A 21,401-nucleotide genomic window follows, 5' to 3' on the forward strand; every position below is an offset into this window, starting at 1 on the left:
TGTAGCCGGAAAGGGCCCCAAGATGTCCAACGCTACCAATTCGTTTATACGCGAAACCTGAATGGATTGCAGCGGTGGATTAGCTGCCAATGGTGGCGGTTTCCTTTTGGCGCACCCTACGCATCCCTTAAGAATATTCGCCACGTCGTTACCCATCCCCGGCCAATAATAGTCTCGCTGGATTAGGGCGAGCGTTTTGTGAAACCCCAGATGCATGAGCCGTTCATGAGCTGCCAGAACAACCCTACCCCGCATAGCAACAGGCACAACGAGCACGTGACGCCGGGACATGTTGTCCCACTTCATCAAAAGGCCCTGTCTGCACACCCAGGAACCGACCCGCGCCTCCCCTACCTCGGGAGCGCCAACTTTCCGACGTAGCGTAAGTAGGGAGCTGTCGGACATCTGGAGGCGGCCCCACTCAATGAGGGGCAACGACAACAGCGAATCCCTCCCCATGTGGGCGTCCTCTCCCGGGGTGTCAGTGGCGGCAAGCGCAACTCCCGGGGTGCCGGCGACCGGGGGTTTGCACCGCGCCGATCCCAACAAACATGTGCAGTCCGTGCACGGAGGCAACCGCGACAAGGCGTCCGCATTTGAGTGTCGCAACCCCTTGCAGTAAATCGTCGTGAATTGGTAGTCTTGAAGGACCTCCAACCATCGGGACAATTGGCCTGATGGCTGTGCCACGCGCATAGCGTATTGTAGAGCCGCATGGTCCGTACGGACCGTAAAATGACGGCCGTAAAGATACGGCCTGAATTGCTGTGTAAAAAACACAATGGCTAACAATTCACGACGAGTTACGCAATAGCGTTGTTCGGCGGGGGAAAGAACTCTACTACCGTAGGCGACCACCCGTTCAACCCCCCCGACCACCTGTGAGAGCACCCCCCCGATACCCGTATTGCTGGCGTCCGTGTCAAGCAAAAACGGTTGTGTGAAATCGGGGTAACACAAGGGGGGAGCCTGCACCAAGGCGTCACGGAGGGAGCAGAACGCAGCCTCCTCTTCCGCCCCCCAGTGAAACCTCACACCCTTAGCCGTCAAAGCGTGCAGGGGCTTGGCTATGGTGGCAAATTGCTTGACAAAACGACGGTAATAGGAGGCGAAACCAATGAAACTACGAACCTCCGTGACCGAGGTTGGCGTTGGCCATGAGCTGACGCAATGCGTCTTAGCAGGGTCCGTCGAGATCCCTGAACGACTCACGATATGGCCCAAATACCTGACCAATTCCCGAAGCAGAAAACATTTAGCCGGTTTAAATTTAAGCTTAGCGGAACGCATCCTGAGGAACACCGCTCTCAGTCGCTGGAGGTGCTCCTCGAAAGTCCGACTAAAGACGATGATATCGTCGAGATAAATCAAACAGGTATCCCATTGGAGGCCCGACAAAACCAATTCCATGAGTCTCTGGAACGTGGCGGGAGCGGAATGTAAGCCCATGGGCAAACGGTTGAATTCAAATAGGCCCCCAGGTGTCCGGAAAGCAGTTTTAGGTTTAGACTCGTTATCGAGTGGCAATTGCCAAAATCCAGAAAGCAGATCGAGTGTGGAAAAAAACTGCGCTCCCGCCAAGGCGTCCAGCGACTCATCCATCCTGGGGAGCGGATACGCATCCGCCATCGAGATTTTGTTTAAGCGGCGGAAATCGACACAAAACCGCAAGGACCCGTCCTGTTTCTTTACTAGGACAATAGGAGCACCCCACGGACTAGAAGAGGGCGAAATGATATCGGCCGCCAACATATCATTAACCGCCGATTGCACATGTTCCTTCTCGGCTGGGCTGAGCCGGAAGGGATTCTGACGAATAGGGGCCGCGTCCCCTGTAGCTATGTGGTGGCGCAACAGGTCAGTGCAACCGATATCGTACTTATGTTTGCTGAACACGTCAGCAAACTCGATTAGCAAACCCCTCAATGCTCCCAATTGCACCTCGGACAAGTTAGCAGAACCGGCACACAACGAGTCCAACCACTCAGTCCCCTCATCACTTGGAGGATGCGACTTAACAGTGAAATCCGCTTGAGCCACGAGCCGTTCCTCAACGGGTAGCGGCGCGGCGTGAGCCAGCACCGTTCCCTGCGCAATTACGGCCGGCCGCGACCCCGTATTCAGGACCATTACGAACGGCTCACTGTCCCCTCTCACCATGGTTTGAGCAACCGCTAAGTCGAGGCCCCTACTGGCTCTGTTAGACGGCCCCAACAGCACCCCCTGTGCCTCCGCACCCACCTCGAGTGGCTTCCTGAACCGAAGGGGTACTAACATTTGCGATCCCGGGGGCACCCGTACAGTGTGAGTCGCCAGCGCCTGCACCGTCGCACAAACCGTGCGCATTTTGGTAGGGCTCGACAAGAACGCAACCCGCCGACCTGACGGAAGCTCTATGCAGGCCTGATCTATAAGAATTTTGATGGGCATTTTGGACAAAAAGTCCGTACCTAGCAAACAGGGAACGGCCAGCGATGATGATACGAAAATAGGGCCCGCCAATTTGATGTCACCAATGCAAATAGTCGCCCGAATCTGGCCGATGATCCCCAGGGATCCCCCATTCGCCGCATAAAATGGCACGTCTACTGGCAGAAGGGGTCTACTTTGGACGGGAAGAATGTTATAAATAAGGTCCGAGATGATGGTGGCCGACGCACCCGTGTCAACAAGCACCCGGACCTCAACCCCGTCAATGAACCCCGTTACCACGGACGACCCGGCCGACGCAGCCACGATCCTGTGGGCCAATTCGGACCACTCGACTGCTTGCGGGCCGCGTACGGACCCCCCTCGCCGAAATGAACCCCCGGCACCCAGCCGCGAACACCCCACCGCGAAGCGGCGACCCGAACGTGCCGTGTTTGTGGACCGAACGTGTGAGGTGCCGCGACTTGCCGGGTTTTGTTGGGATGACTTGTGGCCCTGGTCGTCGTCCCGACGTGGTCCTGTGGCGCGCTGACGCGGGGCCCGGCACCCGGCTGCGACGTGACCCCGAAGGCCGCAGTTGTAGCAGACGACGGACGTCGTAGGTTTCGGTTGCTCCAGCTTGCGGGGCGAACGTGTGGGCGAACGACCTCCCGTTCTCCACTCCCCCGGACGCGATGCAGCGAAGGCCTGCTCCTGCACCGCAGCTGGCTGAGGTTCGGCGATCGTGGCGGCCAGTGCCGCGTTCCCCGCCCATTTGCAGACGACCCCCGGCTTGCGTTTGAGGACCTCGTACGCGTGAATGCTCGTGGCGATCGCCAGGGAGCAGATATCCATCTCGTCCGCCACGTTGATGGGGACCCCCAACTCGTGGGCCAACACCAGCAGCTGCTCCGTCACCATGGCGTCCTTCCCCTCCTTATCCATGCGGGGAAAAGCTGCGTCCGCCAAGGCGAGTAGTGCCGTGCGGTAGGCGAGCGTCGTTTCTCCAGCCACCTTCCGCCGATCGTAGAACTGGTGGCGACACGTGGAGGGCGGCCCGAACACCTTCGCCATCAGGTGTAGTGCGGCCTGTAGCGTAGAGCGGGACGACCTTGCAGCAGATGTGAAGGCTGCAAGCGCGTCGTCGTCAAGCATCGCTGGCAACGCACGCAGGGCAGTGGTGTCGGACCACCCCGACATCTCCTGATGAGCGAGGAACCTTCGTTGGAAGGCTCCCCAGTCGCCCCCATCCGCCTTGAACGCCGACAGCGCGGGCAATCTTTGCTGGAGGACCCGATCGTCGTCGACGTCGGAGAGATTTTCCCGCGCTCCGCTGTAGTTGTGTAAAATGTCGGCTCGGTTGTCAGGCGCAAAATGGAGGGCTCCGGCGCGCGCTGATGACGTGGGCTGCGCTGCGCGGAGGTGTCCGGCCACGTGGCGTCCGTCTTTCCCGCCAATCGGTGGCGGCCCCCCAAAAACGGCGGCAACTTCCAGACTTTTGGCGCGAAGCGCCTTTTGGCGGGAATCCTCCAACGTCGCTTCCTCCACGACCCCCGCAGCCGTTTTTCCGCTCGCCGGAACGGAGATGTCGGCCAAGACAGCGGCGGCGGCGAGTAGCAACTCCGCCAACCGGGAGTGCGCGTCCTGGAGGCTGGTGTCGGAGGCAAGCGGAGCGTCGGCCATCACCGCGAAGTGCTGCATCGGCGGCAACTCCTCGTCCTCTACTCCCGAGGTCGGTGTCCCCGGTACGCCGTCGTCGTCCCGACCGCGCTCGTGGGTACGGGTAGTCTTCCTTGTGTCCATACTTCTTGAAGACAGGTTTACTTCTGACGCCAGTTGTAATGTAGTAACTCGGCGGGAGACGACTTCACGGGTAACACACTCTTTATTTTATCAAACTCGTTCACAGGTGACTAACACCTACTTTGTATCTCGGGTGACAAACACCCACTTAGTATCTCGGGTGACAAACACCCACTTAGTATCTCGGGTGACAAACACCCACTTAGCTACTTGGCGACTAACGCCCACTGAGCTACTCGGATGACCAACATCCACTTAGTATCTCGGGTGACAAACACCCACTTAGCTACTTGGCGACTAACGCCACTGAGCTACTCGGATGACCAACATCCACTTAGCTACTCGGCGACTAACGCCACTGAGCTACTCGGGACACTCCCTGCCCGGGGTATCCGTCTCGACTGTGGGTCCCCAGCCCGACCCACGGGGGCGTCGGACCCCGGGTCCCACAGCCTCGCCTCCGAGCCACACAGGGCCCCGGTCCCCACAAGGACGGCGGGACTAGGGGTCTCGGGGCACTAGGTCTTCAGCTCCGTCTTCGGGTCTTCAACTGGGTAACTCTCCTCGAGTGCTCTCGCGCGTCCCCCTTTATACCCCACCTGCGGACGTCGCTGCGAGCACCCACTTATTCGACCAATCGCTGGGCGCTGGCTACGATCCTCTTTTCCCACATCTCATCGTGCCTCACCACCCACGCGCGCCGCCCCGTCATCTGTCACTCCCGGCGCGCGCGTCCACACCACGCCCACAACGCGTGCCCAACCCCGCACCCCGCGCCGCCCCATGATCCATCACTGTCACAGTCGGCGCAAGTCAATACCACCACTACATATGCATGTGTATGTATGAATACATCCAGGTGTACATGTATAAAAGAACGAATAAGTGTATGTGCATATATATGCAACTATGCATGTACGTGTGCCTTTGTATATGAATGAGGTAATGTGGTGGTGAGTGCGCTGCGCTACGAACCCGGCGACCCGCTCACGGCCAATATTGGAGACGCAAATCTGAACCGGTCCTGGGCATCCCCGAGGTCAAATCAGCCTTAAATGATTTGTTCGTACTGTGGTTGTGAGTAAACCATCAGCAATGGGGAAACAAATGCGACCGGGCGTGGTGCTGGCCATCTACCCCCTCATGTGCCATGCCGTCCTTTGCAGTTGCTCGCTAGTAGCACTTGCCCCAACAGTCTGTACAGGCTAGAGCGGAGATCTTTGTCTTTGTTAGCACGCACGTGCGTGGGTGGGTGCGTGGGTGGGTGGATGCGTGGGTGGGTGGGTGGATGCGTGGGTGGGTGGGTGCGTGCGTGGGTGGGTGGATGCGTGGGTGGGTGGGTGCGTGCGTGGGTGGGTGCGTGGGTGGGTGGGTGGATGCGTGGGTGGGTGGGTGCGTGGGTGGGTGCGTGGGTGCGTGGGTGGGTGGGTGTGTGGGTGGGTGGGTGCGTGGGTGGGTGGGTGCGTGGGTGGGTGAGTAGGTGGGCGGTGGCGCAGCGGTTAGCGCGCTGCGCTACGAAGCCTGCGACCCGGGTTCAAGTCCTGCTCACGGCCAACACCATTGACGGTTATCTGAAGCGGTCCTGGGCCTCGCCTAGGTCGACTCAGTACCTGCTGCGATGTGCAAACATCGCCACTGGGAAGACAAAGGCGGCCGGGCGAAGTGCTGGCCAGTTGTTCGCTAACAGCATTTGCCCCAACAGTCTGTTAAGGCTACACGGGGGATCTTTGTCTTGGTGCGCTGCCTCGCCAACCTCGTTGGGCAGCTCCGGGAGGTAGCAATCATCGTGGCTCTCTGCGTGCAGCCCCATGAGATAGGGCACGGGCGCCTCCAGGAAGTAGAGCAGCGACGCGGGCAGGATGGGCACGTAGACGTGCTGCCACGCGAACGGGAAGAGCAGCGCCGTCACGCACTCCGCCACCAGCATCAGTTGCTGGTAGTCTGGTGAGGGGGAGAGGGGGGAGAGGGGGAGGGCGTCAGGGTCAAGCAGCACGAACCATCGCTCGAACTCCGGTCATCCTCACAGCAGCGGCTTTTGGCTAACCATCGAACAATAACGGTCATGGCATCGCTCGCTTTCAGATGCGCTTCTGCGGCCGTCTGGAATGCTCTTCCCTCCGATACGACGAAGCCACCGGAGCTGTGCAGTTTAAAATCATCTCGTCTGACAAACTAATTTCTTTAGAACTGCTTTGTGTGTTAAGTTTGTTGTCCTTCCCCGCACCTCCGATTAGGACGGTTGTCTGCGTACGGTGCGAAAGAAGTTCAACATGCATAAAGGGGGTCAGGTCGTGGGAGCGTGGCACAACAAGACTGGTGTCAACACAATCCCAGTAAAACAACAACCGCAGCAGCCGCCATTTGCCACCAAGTGGCAGTGACGTCACCACAGCGCCGGTGCCAGGCCAGGGTGCACTTTGAGGCAACGTGAAGTGTCGAAGGCTCGATGCTGGCAGGAGGTCATGGGACAGACTCAGGTGCCGTGAATTGGTTGGCTGACCGAGACGACTGGCAGATGCACCAACTGTGCTCCCTAATGTGCAACTTTCTGCGTTTTAGCTGCCCGGCGCGTTGTTCGTTGTTGTCAGCACCTCTGATTAGCACGGTTGGCTACGGGGAAAGAAGTTAAATAAAAATACAAAAACAAAGATCCCCCGTATAGCCTTTAACAAACTGTTGGGGGAAGTGCTGTTAGCGAGCATCTATTAAGACAGGCACGGCACATGAGGGGGTGTTTGGCCAGCACCACACACGGCTGTTTTTTGTCCCCTGATAGTGAAGTTTACACCACACCGCACCAGGTCGTTATTTGAGGCTGAGTCGGGAATCGAACCTGGGTCGCGGGGTTTGTAGCGCGGCACGCCAACTCGACGCGACACACATACACGCACACTCACACACACGCTCACACACATGTGCGCAAACCGCACTCACACACACTCACACACACGTGCGCAAACCGCACTCACACACACGGATACGCACACACGCACTCACACACACACACACCGTTGGAGTAGAGCAGGATCTGTATCTCGAGCAGCGCGCACGTGAACAGCTGCAGCACGTTGTCCAGGCCGAGCAGCTCGACGAGCTCGCGCAGCGCGTGGTCCAGCAGCGGCAGCTCGGCGGCGCCGGGCCGTTGGCACACGACCAGGGGGCCCTGCACGCCGGCGAAGCGCAGCGAGCGGCCCGGCGGAGGCAGCGGCACCTCGTACAGGAGGTTGTAGACGTAGCTCTCGAGCGGCAGCGGGGGCGGCCGCGGCGACGTCACCGCGCGGTGCAGCTGCAGCAGCACTTTGCGGCAGGCCTGCAGGCGCCGGGGAGGGGGGGGGGAGGAGGGGGGGGGGGAGGAGGGGGGGGGGTTCAACTCAAACTAACTTTCACGTATACACACGCGTGTGGATATCATGGGACCTTTTTGCCACTATCAAAGTATGGTGTCTATTTTGTTGTTTGAACATCTTAACACCTGTTTCGTTGCCAGCAAGGGTACAAAACCTATTCTTATTTTTCAGACTTTGATGTTGGCAAACGGGTATCCCAGAATATAGCTGCTCACCCCGACCTATAAATGCTATAGAACGCCTCGCCACTTGAAATCACGAAATCAGAGTCGGTAGATATATTTAAGCCTGCTTTGAAAACCCATCTCTTTAAAGTGGCCTTCCCTCTCTAGTTTGGTCGGTGGCACTGGTTCTGTTTCTGTTTCACTGCCTTCCATGCATTGCGCATTGGGATCCTAGGATGGAATCCGCATGAAACATTGGAATTATTATTATTATTAAATTCTCCGATACGTGCCTTGTCTTTGGTGTAGGCCAATCAGTTTTAAAGACAATGCATAACTTATCACACAACATGTTTGTTTGCATGTTCACCACAAGTACGTGTGGTTAATGCAGACTTGATGCCTTGCAAAAGGTTTCTATTTGGTGTTTGAACATCTTAATACCTCCTGTTTAATTGCCAGCAAGGATATTTTCTACACGTGTGGGTGTCTAACACACTGGATTCTAATGTAGAGTCTCAGCGGTGCTGGCTGGATGCTTTGACATGGGGATCGGCCCAGCTGAGCCAGGAGCTGGAGGGGGCAGATCACCCTTTGATGAGGCCTTAGGCACCCTTAGAAATTCTTGCAGTAAAGTCATAAAATGTCAGAACAATGTTTAAGAGTTTATCAAGGCGGTGATGTGGTCTCCCTTTGCGAAGACTAAACTAAAATATTTTTTAATTTCGCCAGGCAATGCCCACTGAGCTTATCATCGTGCGGAAATGTTTTGCAGCCAAATAACTCTAAATGCATGATGTTGATTCTAAATGTCGAGGGAAAAACCGGAGGACTCGGAGAAAAATCCACGTGACCACGAGGAGAGAGACACGCAAACTCCAAATATACAGCAGGCGTCAGGGTCGGGTTCAAAACTGCGACCTCCTGTACACCAGGCGAGGTCGAGCTAGAGCAGAATACATGATAGACGATGGACGTTGGCACCCCGTTACTCATTCTGTTTTTTAGTTCTTGGAAGTTTGTTTAACAGTCACTGTGTCGTGCCCCCCCCCAACTTAAGTCTTCTGTATGCCCTCCCTTTAAACAGGGTCACCCCGGCGTTCTACGTCATCGGAGCAAACCACGGTCGACGCCAACAACCAGCCCCCGGCGCAGGCCGGGCGCGCGTACCTGAGCGAAGGGGAGCGGCGTGATGAGGCACAGCGCTTTGGAGACGTAGAGCGTGTCGCAGCCGATCTCGTACGAGTTGAAGCGCTGCAGCAGCCGCCGCCCCCCGCCGCCGCCGCCGATCGGGGCGCCCCCCCCACCGCCATGCCGCCCCCTCCGCTCCGCCGGCAGCGTCTCCGCGGGGAAGTGTCCCGCGGCGACCCCGGGGCTGTCCGGCGATTCCGGGATCGCGAACGTGGCGATGCCGCCGCCGCCGCCGTCGCCGCTCTGCGCGTTATGCATGGCGTAGAGCGTGTGCATGGCGTGGCAGATGGAGCGGCACGTGACCTCCTCGTAGAAGGTGAGCGCGAAGGCGTAGGTGCGCGTGCCGTCCTCGCGGGTGATGAGGAACGAGTGGAAGTGTGGCGTGCGGTCGTCCGTCTGCGTCCGGAACGACAGCCCCTTCGGCATGCACAGCTGCTCCCCGACCCAAACACCGCCGCCACCGTCACCCGTGGAGGAGGCGGGAGGGAGGGGATTCCAACGGGAGAGAGAGAAGGAAGAAAGAGGTTGGGGGAGTAAAGAAAGAGAAAGGCACGTTAACAATGTCATCATAAACCGCGTACGCTTTGCGCGAGAGATGTATTCGATGGGGTGTACGCACGACAGATGTACGTTGTTTTTTCCACTGGCACATCCGAGCCGCGCCAGCATGGTGGTCCTTCACGGCACGGGTGATTTCCCACCGGCTATTTGCCAGGCCGAGTCTGAATCAAATGCTACAACTCCTGGCCTCACGAGAACATGTGAATCTGGCTGGGGTGCCAAGCAGGGGCCCTTGGGAGAGTGGGGGGTGGGGGAGTTCATCGTTTCTCGCCAGGCATGCGACTCGACCCGTTCGCCGCACCAAGATGTCAGCGGCGCGGGTTTTGCGGCGGAATGACAACTCGGCACCTTCCGAACCACGCCGGGCCGACCCGGAACACGGCATGGATTGGGTATTTGAACGTATTGGCGGTACACCGGCCGTGCGTGGAATGAAGAAAATCCAAATTTTTGCAGAAATGATTTACTTTCCCGCGATTCGCAACCTTGGTCAGAAAAGCTTGTGGGGTGGTGGTGGTGATGGTGGTGCGTCAAAATCAGTTCTCGTGAAGTCGAAGCAGTCGGAAGACGAACGTTGTGAGCGGCTGAGCACGAAGCTTCACAGTCTGTTGAATCTAAGGCAACTTCCGATGGAGAGTCTGTGGCTCACTCAAGGGCAACAGCAAACCTGTCAACCCGTACGGTTTACCCGTATTCTTGTACAGGGAAATTGAGTAAAATGTATTTTTTGTCTATTTGTTTGTGTTTCTCCCTTGTGATGGGACTTTGTCGGATGAACGTTGAGATGTATAAGGGGCACGGGGTGATCAATACTGTCTGAATTGGTCTGTAATAAGGTAGGGCACTGATAAGGGGTTGACAGGTATGCAAAAGCGATATCGTCAAGACTTTTTATGAGGACCGGTGTGTTATGCCTCACGGGGTACCGCCAACACGTCCATTAGTGGAGACACAACCTCAGCTAAGCGCTGAAGGTGGCTCGGCCTGCTGTAGGCGAGGAGCTGGAATGTGAGAGGTGGGACACTATTTAAAAAGAAGCGGATTCAATCTGCAGCATCGCCGTGGGCCGATATTGTTTTGGTGATTATCTAATGAAATGGCACCTCACAGTTACGGGAGCTGTACCTCTCGTCAGTGCTTGCTGCTTCGCTGTGCTTGTACAAAATGTTTCGTGATTTAAATGAGAAAATAAAAAATACAATAAACCAATAAACTTTCCGTTAAGATGCAGCGGGTTTAATGGATTTTAATAATTGTGGAACGTAAACTTCTCTTCACGTAAACGTCACTTCTGTACTTGCGCACAAACATGCAAGAGCACGGAACGAGAAGGAATTGCCGATCGATGTTCCAAATTAAGTGTTCCTCACGACGCAAGGGTTTGAAGGAAAACTCAGAGAAACATCAATACCCTGCCCAACTCAATGTCAGCACTTAGAGCCACTTGCTGCCACCGCCGCCGCCACGAGGTGCCATTAGAGCTGGTTCCGCTGCCATCGTCGTTTGGCGGTCGACGTTCGAAGTGGTGGACTGCGACCCCTCAAAGGAATGGTGCCGCTAACCCCCCCCCCCCCCCACGTGATCCGTAGTTCAAACAAAATCACTCGAGACGCCGGTGTGTATGGCGGCCAAGAGCGGTTCATGCGAATGCTGTCGCTCGCAAGAGGTCACGCGCGCACGTTTGGCGCAGCGGCGGTCTTTCGTTGCGACTGTGCGCGACGACCCAACGAACGAACGGACGGGTGGACGGGTTGTTCACAGCGGCAGGTCACCCGTGAGCTGTGTGGCCACGGGCCAACGTGAAAAAGACCCGCAACTAAATTAAGGAGAAATAAATACGTAACGACGATCATCCTCTCCGCGTGCGGTGGCCAAAAGTCTCCGCAGCTAAATAGGTACGCGTCGCCTTTAAACATGTCACACGCTTCCAAGTAATGGAATTGTTTGATTCAAAAACTTATATCTATTATCTTGTGGATACACACATGAGCAGTACACTCTTAAACATTTTTTAATTTTTTATCATTGAGTTGTATAGCTCTTTTTAAGAAGCGACCTGGCCACATGACAGCTCAACGAAGTGGCTTATCACATGTAAATATATTACAGCCAAACACTATAATAGCGTGTTTCTAAATGTGGAGGGAAAAACTAGAACCACGGGGAGAGAGACACGCAAACTCCAAATACACAGGCGTCAGGGTCCGGATCGAACCCACGACCTCCCGGATACCAGGCGAGGTAGTTAACATCTCCTAGCCACCGCCGCAGTGTGTCCCAGGCTGTCTGACACGAGTTTGAAACCTTGCTAATGAAGAAACAAATCCATTAAAAGCAAACAAAGGCCCTCTGCCAGAGGACCCGAGTGCGACGCCCCTACTCTGTATTAAAGCGTACGGTGGTAGCCTCAGCGGTGTCATTAGCTTGCTCGAACGGAGCGCACGAGACAAAGAACACGTCAATTTCCTCACAGACGAAGCCCACAGCTTGCGTCGGACAAACTTTGGCGGCGAGCCGAGGCTCCGATACGTACTAGACAGGCGACATGTATTTCTCTGTTTGCGTTTCGCTTTCATCAACCGAGCTTCGATGTTCGGATGTACAAATTATAGCAAAGGTGTTGATGAATCCGAATCGTGGCCAACGTCGTCGGCCATGATTTTCCACTGCTGGATGAAGGCCTCTCCTAGCCGTCGCGATCCCCGACAGTAAGGCGATGACGCAATGATTCATCGATAATCTCGAACACAAGCTTCCCCCTCTGTCATGAGTCCCGATCACTTCTTGTCTCTAGTAGATTTGGAGACATTATCTCGTGCGTCTCTCGTCCGAGTGAGTTTGCATCATCATTTTATCTCATCGCTTTCTCGCATCACATTCTCTCTCATCACTTTAAATCATCACTTTCTTTCGCTCTCTCGAGGCAGTCGTGGTAGAGATGCGATCCGCTGACGGCCAAAATCGCGGATAGCTAGTATCGTGAATAACGAGGGAACACTTGTACAGACGGGGTTCATGGACCCACTTGCTGTACTGCCTTACCCCCTGGGCCACCTCGCAGCCTGGTAAGGATGGGAATTTCACAAATCTGTGCGACCCGCTGATTCTCACCTCCAAAGCGGTGCCTGGACGTACAGAGCAGCACGCCGGCTAAAAGAGGAACCAGGCCCGTTGTACGTACATATGTAAATATGTGTGGCTGTTGAACTTCTTTCGCACCGTACGTAGCCAACCGTGCTAATCAGAGGTGCGGTGGTTGTATGTTGAATTTCTTTCGCACCATACTTAGGCAATCGTGGTAATCGTGCTGTAGTTGTATGGATGTGAAACTTTTTTCACACAGTACGTAGCCCAACCGCGCAAATCTGCGGGGAGTTCAGTGCGATGCGGAATTGCGGTATCGGAGTGCCGGGCGTGCGGTGGGGACACAGCGGTAAGCGACGTTGTCCGGGTGAACCGGCGGCGTGCGGGAGACCAGGAGGGTGGGGGGGGGCAGCACGTACCATGCCCACGGCGTCTCCATCGAAGGGGTTCCAGTCGACCGCCTGGGGGTAGTGAGCCAGCACCTTGGCCTTGAAGGTGCGGCGCAGCGGGGTGCACTCGAAGTTCTCTCCTGCGTTCGACCACGGAGACAAAGGCAAAAGATCCCCCGACGTGGAGCCTTAACAGATTGTTGGGGCGAGTGCTGTTAGCGAGCGCCCATTAACGCTGGCACGGCGCACCGTTGAGGGGGTGGGGGTGGCCAGCACCGCTCCCGGCTGCCTTTGTCACCCCACAGTGCTTGAGGTTGCACACTGCACCGGGTACTTTGTTTAAGGCTGAGTCGACCTGATCTCACGAGCCACCGATGTTAGTGACGGCCGGGAAAAATACGACTCAGGTCGCCAGGTTCACAGCATTAACCACTGTCACCGCTCTTTAAGTCAAAGACAAAGATCCCCCATATAGCCTTAACAGACTGTACGGGCAAGTGCTGTTAGCGAGCACCTATGAAAGTCGGCACGGCACACGAGTGGGTGAGTGGCCAGCACCACGCCCGGCTGCCTTTGTCTCCCCAGTGGCGATGTTTACACACCACACAGGGTACTCATTTGAGGCTGAGTCGACCTAGGGGAGGCCCAGGACCGATTCAGATAATCGTCACCGGTGTTTGCCGTGAGCGGGAATCGAACTCGGGTCACCAGGTTTGTGGCGCAGTGCGCTAACCACTACACGACAGCTCACTAGCCACCGAAGTTTGTCATGGCAGGAATAAATAAAACTCAGGTCGCCGGGTTCACAGCGTTAACCACTGTCACACACATACATACAGTACATAACACAGCCACTTGGCACACACGCACTCACACACACGCACTCACACACACGTACACGGTGCGTACACAGTGCGTACACAGTTTGTGTCATGGTGCTCTCTGGTCAAACGCACGTGAGGCAGAGATCATCTCCTTCAGTGGCCATAAGCCGGGAGTTGCAATGCCACGAATGCCACTGTTGATATCCGACCGACCGACAAAAAGGTGGTGCTTATTGTATGACGGCCTGAGCCAACTCCCCACTAGAATGCTCAGATGAGAGCGCTAGGCTGTGTGACCACAGGCCGTCTCGTGATCTCTTCATGTATTGACGGCTGCCGCTGCTGCTGTCCTTGCATCAACTCAAGCAGCCGATGTTTTCCGGGTTATACAACGCACATTTCCCCCAGTATGTTCAAGCGAAAGGTTGGTTGTGGGTGCGTCTAGTAATTATCCAGTCGGTGTGTTTGAGCGTAATGCGTGACCAGATTTGTCAGTCATCTTAGTCGGTCAACCCATAGCACCTGGGTCTGTCACATGACCTCCTGCCAGCATTGAGCCTTCGACACTTCACGTGGCCTGGAAGTGCACCCTGGACTGGCACAGGTGCCGTGGTGATGTCACCGTCACTTAGTGGCGAATGGCGGTTGTATTAGTGTTGGCGACCAGATGTGTATCCCTCTGCTGACACCGGGCGCAGGTTTGGGGCGTCTCTTACATTCTGGAGCGTCGTTTAATCCGGAGAATGCGGCAGCCATTTATGGAATTGCAAAAGTGATCTGGACAGAGCAGAGAGCAGACCTGCTTTAGAGTGGCTCTGTGAGTTAAGCTGAGGATAGATATTTGTTCGAGTAAAGAGTTAAGTTTCAAGTCACGTGAATAAATTATAGTGAATAAGTCCGATTTGTACTGTCATCACTACATTTTAAACCACATTCTTTATTTACAATAAATAATTCAGCCCCTCTGTGCCCTTACTTTAAGCTGTGCGTGCGGTCAACTTCACTGGATCGCTTTGCTTAGACCTGACACTACATTTCGTGCGTGTTGTGCAAAGTCAAATAGTTTATGCGCCAAAAATGAAGTACGGTACTGTAATGAAATAAACGGGATTTCCGGCAATTGCCGACAAGCCATCAGACTTACGTTCGCAAGCCGCTCTCCCAACACCGAGACAACACGCAAACTCATTGTGGCGCACGCACGCTGGGCTGATACGAGCACCGTGTGTTCACACGCGTTGTGCGCACAGTTAAGCCCTCAACTTCACGTTATCTCCATTTGCGGTTTCATTCAATTAATCGAAAAATCTGAAACTATTTTTTCATTTTACCAGGTAAGGCCCACTGAGCTATGTAGCTCTTTTTCAGAAGCGACCTGGCTATCACAAATGGTAGCTTAAGTGGCTTATCGCGTAGAAATGTCAAGAAAATACTCTCAAAGCACATTGATTCTCAATGTGGAGGGGAAAAACCGGAGGACCCGGGAAAAAATCCACACGACCATGGGGAGAACGTGCAAACTCCAAATATACAGCAGGCGTCAGGGTTGGGATCGAGCCCACAACCTCCTGCATACCAGGCGAGGTAGTTAACATCTTGCCACCGTGGCGCACCTATCAGAAACGCATCGCGGACGTAAACCGGGGCATCACTGTACTACACCTTCACCAACCAGAACCGGCTTGGTGAAGTATGCTCAACTGACCCCCATGACCCGCGGCAGCGTGGCGAGGGCCTTCCTTGATCCAGCAGTGGAATGACGAAAGGGCTGCAGCACGCACACGCATTTGGATCTGAACGTTCACCCCGCGTCTCTACTCCCCATCTACGTGAAGTCATGCCACGCATAGCCTATCCCAGGGATGGGCAAGAAAAATAACACGAAGAGACATTTTCTTGGGTAAGGAAAGAAAACCCCCGACAATATTTCAAGATCCGCCAATTCATGTGAATACGTATGTTTGTGTGGTGGCCTCGAGGGAGCCACCGCAGTGCAGAGACAGTGCCATGTGAGGGGTGGGACTGTCAGGGCAGAGCCCGGGTGTCGCTGAGAAGGAGGTCGTGTCAAGACGTGACCGCGAGGTGAACCCGGGAGGACACGTGACCGGACGAGAGAGGGCAGGGGGGCACCAGTCGGGGGTGAGAGGATCACGTGATGGAGATCCAGGGTCCCCACGAGGGTTCTGGAAGGGGGGCGTGGCCAAGGGCGGAGCCAGCCACGCCAGGGGAGTTATAAGCAGGGTCCCGAGAGGGATCGGGGCGCTCAACTCTGGGAATGAAGTCGCCGTCCTCCATCTCCCGTCTCCACGTGTGGACCAAGCAGCCCGTTAGCTGTCCGGGTCCGGCTATAGAATTGTCTCTTCGAGTGTCGGTTTGGTTAGCCGTGGTGGTCACCACCCTATGCTGTTACCCTGTTAGAGTTACCCGTTGTGTTAAATAAACGTGCTGCCTCCAAGTACAAGTGTGCGCCTAAGTCAACACACTACATATGTATGTTGAACTTCTTTCGCACCGTTCTGTAGCCAACCGTGCTCGTCGGAGGTGCCGGGAGAAGGACAACACCACTAAAAACACGCACGCAGAAACACTAAAAACACGCACGCAGAAACACTAAAAACACGCACGCAGAAACACTAAAAACACGCACGCAGAAACACTAAAAACACGCACGCAGAAACACTAAAAACACACACGCAGAAACACTAAAAACACGCACGCAGAAACACTAAAAACACGCACGCAGAAACACTAAAAACACGCACGCAGAAACACTAAAAACACGCACGTAGAAACACTAAAAACACGCACGCAGAAACACTAAAAACACGCACGCAGAAACACTAAAAACACGCACGCAGAAACACTAAAAACACGCACGCAGAAACACTAAAAACACGCACGCAGAAACACTAAAAACACGCACGCAGAAACACTAAAAACACGCACGCAGAAACACTAAAAACACGCACGCAGAAACACTAAAAACACGCACGCAGAAACACTAACACGCACGCAGAAACACTAAAAACACGCACGCAGAAACACTAACACCACGCACGCATAAACAATAACACCACGCACGCATAAACACTAACACCACGCACGCAGAAACACTAAAAACACGCACGCAGAAACACTAAAAACACGCATGCAGACACACTAAAAACACGCACGCAGAAACACTAAAAACACGCACGCAGAAACACTAAAAACACGCACGCAGAAACACTAAAAACACGCACGCAGACACACTAAAAACACGCACGCAGAAACACTAAAAACACGCATGCAGACACACTAAAAACACGCACGCAGACACACTAAAAACACGCACGCAGAAACACTAAAAACACGCACGCAGAAACACTAAAAACACGCACGCAGAAACACTAACACGCACGCACGCAGAAACACTAAAAACACGCACGCAGAAACACTAACACGCACGCAGAAACACTAAAAACACGCACGCAGAAACACTAAAAACACGCACGCAGAAACACTAAAAACACGCACGCAGAAAAACGTCACGAAGCAGTCCGTCAAAAGAGCCGCATGCAGCCTCCGGAGCCGATTGCCCTCCCTCTACGAGAAAACGTGGACGATGACGACGGAATTGTTGTTGTTGTTGCAAGCTCTTGTGAAATTTCCTGACGCCCGACTTGTAATGTGTGGTTTGGTTGTCTGGGGCCAGAGACGTGGACACAGATGGGGGGGGGGGGCTGCCGTTGTGGATGTAAACATGGATACCAAGCTCGTAACACTGGCACGGAGAAATAATGCGGAATTTAAAAGTCACCGCAACATGTTTCGTCTGTGTCGGTTAGATTTATGTTTTGCCATTCCTGGAAATGTAAATAGACACTGCAGTACGGTAATGAACATACAATACTTTTTTAAAGCTTTTGTCAAGGTTTAAGGTCCCGTTGAGCCGTGTCAAGTCATGAGGGGTTATAATGGCCATACTTCACCACGCTGGTCAACATTAGTTGAAGAGCAGTTCAGATATCGATTACCACTGATGTACACTAGCCATGGCCAGGAATCGAACTCAGCCTATGTGCTGTATAGCAGTGTGATTCCACCCCCAATTCCACCTCAATATACAGAACTCTATCCTGCAGTATACTCTACCCTAATACAATATAGACTGTGCACTGTCTTTCGACATTGTCGTTAAGAGCTCAATTCCCCGTTGAGGGTAGTAGACTCGGCCAATCATCTTGTTGGGGTCAATAAAATTAGCACCGCTTTGTGGGAAATAAATAATGGTTGTCCTTAATAAAGTTTTTTTTGGGGTTAGATCACGTAAATATAAATGTGTCGTTAAACCCGCCACCACCCGGCACAGCCAGTTGGTCAGGATTGACAACACTTTTACCTCCTCTATTTAAGACCGAAACAGGAGGAGGTTTTCTCCACAGCTACTGGCTGTCACCTGATGAGGCTGGTTGCAATTACCGGTGAAACGTCGTACTCGAATTGAAAAAACTTGTGGGTTTACTCTCCAACACACAACCAATGTGCTTAACTAGTAACTAATTGGCATATTTTGTTTACGTGACAAACCTTCTAGTTTTTTTCGTGTCGGGTGGTGGCGGGTGTTAACGACACATTTATATTCACGCGATATAACCCAAAAAACCTCAATTATGGATAATATTGGTCGCGAAAGCCGCCTACTACGTGCTAGACCGTCACTGCCAAGTACACCATTTGTTTATTTTCTTCGACTGTCTCTCTCTCTCAACATACGGCTACCGTAGCTGCTAAAGGCGTCTTCAATCCTCTGGGACCCCGAAACGCCTGCTCTTTAATACCGCTCCAGGCAGAACGTTGACCAATAGCCAGAGTCGAGCACCGTTGACTTGGTAAAACATTTTTAGGAAACGGGCTCTGATTTAGTGGATTTCTAATTCTAATTAATTAGCTGCTGGTGCCTGTCTCCAGCCACATGCATGGGGGGGGATGTCTTCATCCAGCAGTGGATTTACCAAGGGCTGTAAAATAAAACATACATATAATGCACTTCTACAAATATTGTCGTGTATGCTACACGTGCAATTATCATATAACACTAAAAAAACGCAACTGTGATCATTAAAATACGAGTGCATTTGCTTGGGTATCTGTGCATCTGTCTCTCTGTTTCTACGTGCTAGCTTCTACAGTACAGTACTCCAGTGTAAATCATCATCTGGACGGCCGGTGGTGTGGCTATGCACGCCTGTAATCCTGCACCGTGGAGGCGGCAAGGGTTGTTGGATCGTACAAATGTTGTGGATCTGCCTGCCTGTGGGCGGTGATGAGGAGCCATGCTCTCACTTGCCAGGGGAAGGCAGTTCAGCACAAAAAGTGTGAACAAACCTCCACCACTTTCATCTGTATGGGATAAAGCGTTGTGCCCTTGCATGCGTGGCTCTTCCCTGGGTGCATAAACACTCATTCAATGTTTGAAAACATTCACATGTAGAGGGCGGCAGAGCTTTGGCAATCGTTGGTGCCGGCTCACCGCCTGGCTGCTGCCATCCCGTTTTTTCTGTGTTTTCCCTCGCGCCTCCGAGTTTTCATTTCACTTTGACGGTGAGCGAATGCTGCGGGGCGCTTCAAGAGTTGAGATTATTATTTACGTAAATGATGATTATTATTAGACACCGAAAAATGTGGTGTTATTAGAAGCAGACGATAAAACAACAGTTAGATACACGGATACGTAACTCAGATTGGTTGGCTAGATTTGATTTAACCTTTGTGAAATAAAAACACGTTCGCAAGAGCGGCCATATGAACAGGTGATAGTGGGCTCCCTGTGGATGGTGTCACCACGCCTCGTTATCACCTCCTTCCTTCTGCCAGGTCACGCAACTGTTGCAGTCGACAAGTGACCTCCAATGTCCGTTTTTTTCCAGTTTCCCACCGTCCGGCTTGAGGGCCTCCCCCTGGTGGCCAATCTCTGGGTGCCACTGCAGCGCCTGCCGTGGGGTAACCTGGCCTACTGATCTTTAAAGGTGCATTTGAAATTTTGTTATACTCCTACTGATGCTCCTGCTGTTGTGGAGTGACTCATGCAGCCAGCTATGGCTGTAGGGTTTGGTGGTACATGTTGTTAATGTCGTTTATTGTGAAAATTCGGTCACAGTTTCTATGATCACTGTTACATTGCTTTTATGGCTTTATTTTAGTGATTTCGAAAAGTTTTTTGGTTTGGCCATGTTTGTTTGTTGTAGTACGGAGATAGAATGATGGCTTTAATCTAAGTTGTCTTGTGGTTGTTGTTGTTTGACTTACATCCCATTGGGATTTTTTCACAGTGTTGGTGTACGGTGATTTTTTTCTGGAAGACTTTGTAGTTTTTTCCTGGATTTTTCTGTTTGCGCATAGTCACTTTAAGATGTTTTTTTGTTCATGTTTTTGTTTTTTGTTTGTTGCGGTTGCACCCGATTCAAAAGCCGAATGGCTCACAGGGCTATACCAAATAAATGAAACTGAATCTAAAAACTGAAACATTGTCCCACCCACTGCCACCTCCTCTTCCTGACTGGAGGCCTTCCCGCACGCTTCAGTTTCACACGCGCCAATTGTTTACGCCACCCTGCCGTGAACTTCGGAACACTTTCTACATGAACCCTTCACTCATGGATCGGGAGATGTTTTACTCCACATGCGCAGCAATAGGGAGAACTCCCTCATCAGGCAGAGGACTGACAAAAAGTCTGCACAGCTGCACAACTTGGGAGTCGTGGTGCCAATGAGGAACCGTGGGACACTCTCACCGCCAGTGTTTGGTGCAACTTGGCACGTGCCTGAGCACGCTGCGCTTGGCGGCGTCTCTGCCACAGGAGTCAAGGCCACTTGCAGCGACCACTTCCCGCAGTGAGCGTTATCGGCGAGGGCACATTGAGCCGGGGCGTGGTGGGGCTGTCACACCCCACCATGCGCCAACCCCGAGCATCGTGCAGGCTTCACAACCAAGCAGGGCCCAATCAATCCAGCCAAAGCTTGCAGCCTCCGTGGGGGCCTTCAGTTTTAAAGGGAACCACGATTTTTTTTATATATAAAGACAAAGAATCCCAGTGTAGCCTTAACAGACTTTTGGGGCAAGTGCTGTTAGCGAGCACCTATGAAGGCAGGAATGGCACACGAGGGGGTGGGTGGCCAAAACCATGCCCGACCGCCTTTGTCTCCCCAGTAGTGATGTTTTTACACATCGCACCAGGTACTCATTGGAGGCTGAGTCGACCTCGGGGAGGCCCATGACCGGGTTCAGATAATCGTCACTGATGTTGGCCGTGAGCGAGAATTGAACTCGGGTCGCTGGGTTCGTAGCGCAGCGCGTGAAAATATATACGCACAGACACGGCTTTATAATATTCAAAAGTAAAAGTAATTGTCTGCTCAAATAGACATTGAGGCGATAGTCATCCACTGATTACAACCCCGAGACGCTCGGTAGAAATTCCACAATCTTATGACGGGATCTAGTCTCACCATAGTCCAAGCACCATTCACTTCTCCGCAAAGTGATTCTCAATATAATCTGCCCCGGAGGGATGATCAGCTGAATCAACCGCCACCAATCAGGATTAAAACTCTCACACAGTCCGGTTGCAAGCCACTTGCTCTCCCGCC

General features: G+C 53.4%; 1 protein-coding gene across 4 annotated transcripts in view; it reads right to left on the bottom strand.

Moving 5' to 3' along the window:
• LOC144936473 (DENN domain-containing protein 5B-like) overlaps positions 1–21,401 on the bottom strand; it is an 83,075-nt gene that overhangs the window by 34,149 nt on the left and 27,525 nt on the right. For all 4 annotated transcript variants that reach the window (XM_078863549.1, XM_078863550.1, XM_078863552.1 and 1 more), the window contains 4 exons: positions 12,979–13,088; positions 8,894–9,346; positions 7,222–7,522; positions 5,966–6,153 (listed from right to left, as the gene is read on the bottom strand). In XM_078863549.1, the coding sequence (XP_078719675.1) occupies positions 5,966–6,153; positions 7,222–7,522; positions 8,894–9,346; positions 12,979–13,088 (1,052 nt within the window). The remainder of the gene's footprint in view (positions 1–5,965; positions 6,154–7,221; positions 7,523–8,893; positions 9,347–12,978; positions 13,089–21,401) is intronic.

The sequence above is a fragment of the Lampetra fluviatilis genome, chromosome 16, assembly GCF_964198595.1.
Source record: "Lampetra fluviatilis chromosome 16, kcLamFluv1.1, whole genome shotgun sequence".
NCBI classification, from domain to species: domain Eukaryota; kingdom Metazoa; phylum Chordata; class Hyperoartia; order Petromyzontiformes; family Petromyzontidae; genus Lampetra; species Lampetra fluviatilis.